Here is a 7,402-nt window from a genome sequence, read left to right as displayed (position 1 = left end):
AAATTATTCTTACATGTCTTAAAAGAAATGGCCGAAACCGATAAAGTGGAGCTAATAAAAAAAAAGCTACGCGGAAAGAAAATGAATTTAAACTTCTTGGGATAAAAGGTAAAGCATATTTCCTTCTCCCTCTCCACTACGTACCATATTAACATTTTTACACTTTAAAATAGCTAGCATCTTGCATTGGAGATTTTCTTTAAGTCATCATGTGCAATATCTCACATGTTCTTTGTTTGGCCTATGATTTGTAGGCTGTGGCCTGTGGGAAGAGATTGCTTAGTCAGAAATCAACATGTGTTATTAAAGAATAAGCGAATTCGCTGTAATTGGATGCCATGTAGAAATGACAATAAAAATAGAGAGAGTATGTTCAGCAGAAACTCCGTAACCTGTTGTGCTTGGTGTCGACATTTTCCACCTTGGTATAAAGGCTATAGACTCTGAAGTAGAGATCGTTAATGGCTGAAAATAATGGGATATCTACGTACCTAGTCAACTGCGAATACCATTTGAACCAGTCAATAAAGGGACCTATTGATGAGTTTTTGAAATTTATAAACAGTACATGCATAGCGAGTCAAAATCTCCATCTCTGACTTGATCAGATTTTAACAAGTAAAATACCTAAACACAACCATGCTTAAGACCTATATATATAAGGCCTCGTTCGCCTCTTTAAGCATCAAATACAACCCCTTTCAGCAAAGACAAAATGGCATCTTCTGCTTATACTTTCTTGTCATTCGTTTTTTACACCATCTTCCTCTCGTTTGGATCGTATAAAGCTGAAGCTAGGAGATTCAATGACATCTCTTCTCTTGTTAGTGAAGGCCTCTTTGATTCTATATTCCTACACAAGGACAACAACGCATGCCCTGCTAAAGGTTTTTACACGTACAACTCCTTCATTCAAGCATCTAGATGTTTTCCTCAATTTGGCAGGACAGGAAGTTCCATTACGAGGAAGCGAGAAGTTGCAGCTTTTCTTGCTCAAATATCCCATGAGACCACAGGCGGGTGGGCTACCGCACCCGATGGACCATTTGCATGGGGGTTATGCTTCAAGGAAGAAGTGACTCCACAGAGTAATTACTGTGACTCAAGCAACACTCAGTGGCCATGCTCTCCGGGCAAATCCTACAAAGGAAGAGGACCTATTCAACTATCATGGTAGTATTTATTTACTCATTTAGCACGAGCACTGCATTCAGAATTCATGCTGATTTCAATATTTAATTAAACTTATAATATTGTGGCAGGAATTACAATTATGGACCAGCAGGCAAGGCCCTGGGATTTGATGGGCTTAACAACCCAGACATGGTGTCTAACAATTCCTTAATTGCCTTCAAGACAGCTCTTTGGTTTTGGATGACTGAGCAGAACCCAAAACCATCTTGCCACAACGTCATGATCGGGAAATATAAGCCAACGGCGGCTGATGTAATAGCTAATCGGACGGCCGGCTACGGGTTGGTGACTAACATTATCAATGGTGGTCTTGAATGTGGAATACCTAATGATGGACGAGCCAATGATCGGATTGGATTTTTTCAGAGATATGCTACATTATTCAATGTTAGCACCGGGTCTAACTTAGATTGTGAACATCAGAAATCCTTTTAACTAAATATTAAGTTCTGTGTCGGGTTCTACTTTCATTAATTTGGGGTTGTGGAATGCTGTCGTGGTTAGCTTTTGTAATGATCAGTGATTATGCAAATGATACTTGTTAAGAGATCCAGTTGACTTCTGAAGACTCTATGAATAATATCGTTAATTTACTGAGCTGTTTTGAGCGTACATTAAAAAATGATCAAGAAAGAGAGGCTAAAAGGAAGCGACAAGGAACGTTTCATCAGCTCCCATTATCTTTTATATGATGTATGAATGTGATGAAATTGAATTTCCGACATGCTCAGCTGGTTAGGAGAAAGTTTTGCCGTGTTTGGTTTTTAATCATTTTTTATAATTACTTCAAAACATTATAATTATAATCGAGTTATAAACCAATTAAATAAACTCAATTCAATGTATGAATCCCTTTGATAATTCATTGATTCAAAATCTAGTTCAAGTATTTTATTGAACTAATTTAAGTAATTTAAGAGATGACCTAGTAAACCTAACAAGTTAACCCATCAAAGTTTAGTATGAGATATAATTTGATTTTTTTATTAAAAAAATTCTAAAATTATATTATTTTTGTTTTTTAAATAAAATAATATTATTTGAAATTAATTCAAATCAATTAAGGTTGATTTACCCATCCTATAATTTAGGTTGAGTTTAGACTAGGTTTTTATAACTATGTTATAAATTATTGAATATTTTTATTAATTATATCTGAATAATTTGTTTTATTAGTTAGTACCTTAAAAATTATTATTATTATTATTCGAAAGGTATGTCGTTATCTTTGAAAGAAAAATATTATTTATTTTACAATAAATAAATGTTTATTGATTATTACCTAATACACCATAAAAGATTTTTATTTTTTCATAATTTAGCTAGTTACTGTTTAATTATAGTTGCGATCAATTAAGTATAATCTCAATAAAAAAAAATATATATATATATATGTTACTTTAGAGAAGACAGAGAATATTATTTAAGTGATAAATAAATATTTATTAATTAACTATAAACTACTAAGTATTTACACTGAGAACACGATAGTTATAATACTTTAAAATAATCATAGCCATCAGAATTTATTTGCAATCTATTAAAGAAGAAATACAGTAGAAAAGAAGAACAAAAATGCAGTGAACGCTGCCAGTAAATGATGACCTAGCATCATACCAGACCAGGAGGAAATTAGTATCATGAATCCCGGCTTCCTCAACTCGAGTGTAGTTGTACTAAGAAAATAAAATATGGGCCAAGCCTACTTATTTCCTAGACCTGGCTTACGTAGCAGAATTCTGTTTTAAATGAAAGGTTGGGCTTTGAGCCCGAGTAGATAAACATGGATGCTTTTAAAATCCCTAGAGCATAAGATAAGCAGAAACAACCCTATGTCTGTTAAATATTGTTTTTTTTTTAATTAATATTATTTAAAATGCAAAAACAATAAAAAATTAATATTATTTAAAATGCAAAAACAAATAGGCCTACGCTGATAGACTTTTTGAAAAACTATCTAGATTTTATTTTTCATCTCGCATTGGTAGATCTTAGATTTGGTCACCCAGATTGACCAATACATGTATTCTATTTTATCCTCTTGGGCTAAATGGTTTATGCACTAAAAGGGACACCAAAATCGAACGAATAGCCTGGCCGCTGGCGGTAATGGCATGAGTGGTTGGTGGACTCAAAAGGGCCAAGAAAAAACAATCACACGTCAATGGACCCAGCATGAATGAATTAGAAGAGAGAAAAAAAGAAGCTAATGGAAGGGAATTGATCGGATTAACCAAAAATCCACTTTACCAAAATAAATTTAGTTCAGTTTGAGTGCATAGTTTGGTGTGGAATTTCCCAGTTTCCCCAGAGATTTCTTAGTATTAAACAATATTGCCAGTAGTAAGATTCAATTATTGCCCTTTTAACTCGTTGAGGTAACAATTGATCATGAGCGATTTTAAAAAATAAATAGTAATTCATTGTCAGAAAATAAAGTAAAAATTTAGTAGTAGTAATTTGCAGGGATTACCATGACAACTGCCCAGACCACAATTAACATAAAATTATTAAAATTATTCCCGCTGTTAGTTAGGGCCCTAACACCTTGCTGGTGTTGGAAATTTGGAATAGATTTGCCCAAAAGAAAAGAACACTGAATCTGAGAAAATCGTTAATTTACAATCAAAAGACAACTTTTGTTCCATCATTTATCCCAAGGATGTACATGTGCAGACGTGATTCTCAACACTTCATATAGAGTTACCTAGCTATCCACTACCTATTTATTTTCGACTCGCCATATTATATATGTGTCAAGGAGACAAAAGGAGACCGCATAAGCATCGATCATGAACCAAATTCATAGGCTGTCTGCCCTAGTGATCTTCAATCTCCGCACAGAAGGTAAGAACATCCTACAGATTAAAGAAAACAAATCAATACATACATACATACACATATATATATGCTCAAACATGTTTAGTCTTGTTACCGCTTGATGTTAACAGAGAAAGATTAATATAGCTCGAGCATGTTTAGTTTTGTTACTACTTGATGTTAACAGAGAAAGATTAATATATGATAAAAAGAAAGAAGATGGAACTTACTCCCAAGGAACATCCCCAACGATCAACCAATCCCCCTCTTTGTCTTCATATGTCAACACATGACATTGCCCAGAATGTTCAATATCCATTTCAGGCCCTGCTTAATCATTTTCAACTTGATTATTTTTACATACTTTAGTTAAAAAAAGAAGAAGAAGAAGAAGAAGTTGAAAGAATGCTAGTGAATGAAAATGGAACAAAAACAATAAATTAAGAAGATACTTAACAGAGAATGCTAGTGTTGAACATTTGGTCGAGAGTCTGTATTAAGTAACAATAAATTAAGAAGATACTTAACAGAGAATGCTAGTGTTGAACATTTGGTCAAGAGTCTGTATTAAGTCATGGTAACCATCATGGGCTAAGAGGTTGAGCTTCCTTCCAATCGGAATGCCTTCCATGTAAACCTTGACGAAGAAGGTGGCACTACTGCACTCATTTTCTTCTGACGCCAATGCCTTCCTTAGAAATGGCTTGATTGGTGGCCAGTCCGAAAGTTGCTGATCACTGAATTGGTTCATATCAGATCACGAAAAAACAATACTTTAATTGAGCTGACAACAAATTTCTTCAAATGTGAGGTATTGGTTTATTGAATTACTAATTAGACGCGCATGTACCTTGGTGTAGAAGGGTTCTCCTGTTGAGAGGTTGAGATGCTAAGTCCAAGCCTGAGATCTGTGCTTAGGTCTTTCTTTCGCTGAGAGAGAGAGGACTTGCTTGATACAGATGGGTAGTTGGTGCTTTCAAAAGAAGATGAAGAACTAGAGGTAGCTCCTCTGCCCATTTTGGAGGTGTGAAGCCAAAGAAGCCGCCACCTTAGGTTCTAATATATAGTATAGAGAGCATTAAATATTTATGAACATTAATTAATTAAATGGGGAAAGCCATTTTCTCATGCAACTCACGGCCTTGATAAGTTGTCAAGTTAACCGACACCTACACGTGTCGAGCCCTAGCCTGCTCATAAGGAGTCATGATTTTTTCTTCAGCTTAAATTCAATGTGGTTCATGTGCGAGCAAAAAATCAAAATATATAGGTTGTGTATTCGCACATTATTTTATTTTCTTTACACCTATGGCTGTCCTCTCTTTGCTCACATTTTCAGACAACTCATTAATACGGCGTTTAGTTTATTGCCCGCAATTTCGTTGGTGGTTGGATTTAATTTTTTTAATAAAAAAAATTATATCTAGATTATTAAAAAAATCTGGCATCTATTCAAACTTATAGCTCCACTTTTTAATTATTATTTAGTTAATATATTAAATTTACCATGTTGTATTAATTTTTTTATTTTATTATGTGATCAAAAATATAAAAATTAATTATTATTGTCTCAATTATTAAAAGATAAAATTTAATAAAAAAAACTTACCCCTGTATAATAGATACAAAATAAAAACAAAAAAAGATCTATATGATAGATACAAAATAAAAACAAAAAAAGATATAAAAAAATAGTTAAAAAATCCTATATTAATTTTTTATTACTATTTAGTTAACCTATCAAATTTATAATTCGAGTTAAGAAATTCACATTGATTATTTTACTTTATTAAAATATTCAACTCAACTCTTTGATAAATATTTAATTAACTTTTCAAACTTACAACTTGAATTATAGACTTTACTAGATTAAATTATTTATTATATTTTATTATATAATAAAAAATATAAAAATTGATTTATCACCAACTCAATACTGTAGGATAAAAATCAATAAAAAAATTCATATTAAATAATAAAATTAAAAAAATATTTATAAAAAAAGCAAAAAAAACCGTGACTCGGCTCTTCAATTAATATTTAGTCCTGCTATTAAACTTACAATCCAAATTATGAACTCGGCTAAGTCAAATTAATTTTATTTTATTATATTATAGAATAAGAAATATAAGAAATATTTTTTTATTAATTTATAACTAAATAATAAAATTTAATTAAAAACACAAATCATGCCATGCTTGTTCAAAATAGCCAATTACGCGAGCACAAGAGAGACCAGTATGTTTGAGCCTATTTGAAAGTATAGTTGTGGTTACTTTTTAAAATGTTTTTTATGTTGAAATGTATTAAAATAATATTTTTTTTATTTTTTTAAAAAATATTTTTGAAATTAACGTACCAAAACATATAAAAAAATTAATTTTTTTGAAAATAAATGTATGATCATGTTTTCAAATGCTCACTAAAAACTTGTTTGAAAATATAATTATAAATAATTTTAAAAATATTTTTTATTTAAAAAATATTTATTTTATTTTTTTAAATGCGTGAATTAAATGTACACTAAACAAGCAAAGCCATGAAAATGATCTTGTCCGAGGCTCGAGACAACTGAAATCAATTTGTGTCGCAGTGCTTCTTGATGACCAGGTTAAAATATAGTGGACAATGGAAAGATGATCATGCGTCGTTGATGACGACTGACTCTCGTGGATAGTCGAAGAGGTGAATGTAGACAAGGTGGAGATATTCAGGTAGAGGATACAAAGGCATTGGAATTCGAGGCCCTTCTCCTCCTCCGCAGCAGCAACAACAACAACCAAAAAAAAAAAAAAACCATTGAAGTTAACACACGATCTCGTACCGATGTTCAATGGATTAGATTATCGAGCTGCGCATGAAGGTCTTGGGTACAGTTACATAATTAAGGGTTTTGGTCGTGGTAAGACTATATGTTGTTCTATACAATGACAAGATACTACACTTCAACGAGATAGTTTCATTCTTTATTCTTTAGTTATGTTGTGAATCGAGTTAAATGTTATGTATTATTTTTGTAGGAAAAAAAATTAAATCATCTTAAAATTGATCATATATATAATTAAGTTGATTTTAAAAATATAATTTCATCTATAAATTAAATTGACTTAGATTAACTGGGATTAACATATTAATTTTACTTACTGGTTTATGATATTATAATAAGTTCATAAAATACAAATAAAAATAAATTATGAAACATAATACATAATTGTCTTAATAATAAAGGATAAAATTGAAAAAAAATCAATTAAAAAAGATAAATTGAATTATAAGACTGAAATAACCTCATAAAAAACAAATAGAAATAAATTATAAATTATAATTCTCAATCAATCTAATATTCAAGAATTAGATTTTAAAAAAAATCAACTAAAAAAGAATAAAT

The 7,402-nt window shown here is 31.2% G+C and overlaps 2 protein-coding genes across 2 annotated transcripts; one reads left to right on the top strand and one right to left on the bottom strand.

Annotated features, from left to right (window-relative positions):
- Nucleotides 1-665: 665 nt before the first annotated feature.
- On the top strand, nucleotides 666-1,793 carry LOC105136449 (chitinase 10-like). Its single transcript, XM_011041805.1, has 2 exons — nucleotides 666-1,173; nucleotides 1,263-1,793. The coding sequence occupies exons 1-2, from the start codon at nucleotides 716-718 to the stop codon at nucleotides 1,627-1,629; spliced, it is 825 nt and encodes a 274-aa protein (XP_011040107.1). The 5' UTR covers nucleotides 666-715; the 3' UTR covers nucleotides 1,630-1,793.
- Nucleotides 1,794-3,774: 1,981 nt separating this feature from the next.
- On the bottom strand, nucleotides 3,775-5,068 carry LOC105136441 (auxin-responsive protein IAA4-like). Its single transcript, XM_011041795.1, has 4 exons — nucleotides 4,865-5,068; nucleotides 4,543-4,751; nucleotides 4,245-4,341; nucleotides 3,775-4,052 (listed from the first exon to the last, which is right to left on the bottom strand). Exons 1-4 carry the CDS (start codon nucleotides 5,029-5,031, stop codon nucleotides 3,998-4,000), a joined length of 528 nt encoding a protein of 175 aa, XP_011040097.1. The 5' UTR covers nucleotides 5,032-5,068; the 3' UTR covers nucleotides 3,775-3,997.
- Between the last annotated feature and the right edge of the window lie 2,334 nt (nucleotides 5,069-7,402).

This window comes from Populus euphratica, unplaced genomic scaffold (assembly GCF_000495115.2).
Source record: "Populus euphratica unplaced genomic scaffold, PopEup_1.0 scaffold2.1, whole genome shotgun sequence".
Lineage (NCBI taxonomy): Eukaryota > Viridiplantae > Streptophyta > Magnoliopsida > Malpighiales > Salicaceae > Populus > Populus euphratica.
The sequence above is the reverse complement of the archived record's forward strand: the minus strand, read 5'-3'. Positions and strand labels throughout refer to the sequence as shown.

What these genes read in the sequence shown, in the direction of transcription:
- LOC105136449 (XM_011041805.1), top strand. Translation starts at nt 716, where the DNA reads ATGGCATCTTCTGCTTATACTTTCTTGTCATTCGTTTTTTACACCATC. An exon ending in GGACCTATTCAACTATCATG is followed by an intron (nt 1,174 to 1,262) that starts GTAGTATTTATT and finishes ATATTGTGGCAG; the next exon opens with GAATTACAATTATGGACCAG.
- LOC105136441 (XM_011041795.1), bottom strand. Translation starts at nt 5,031, where the DNA reads ATGGGCAGAGGAGCTACCTCTAGTTCTTCATCTTCTTTTGAAAGCACC. An exon ending in GAGAACCCTTCTACACCAAG is followed by an intron (nt 4,752 to 4,864) that starts GTACATGCGCGT and finishes GAACCAATTCAG; the next exon opens with TGATCAGCAACTTTCGGACT. An exon ending in GTTCAACACTAGCATTCTCT is followed by an intron (nt 4,342 to 4,542) that starts GTTAAGTATCTT and finishes ATGATTAAGCAG; the next exon opens with GGCCTGAAATGGATATTGAA.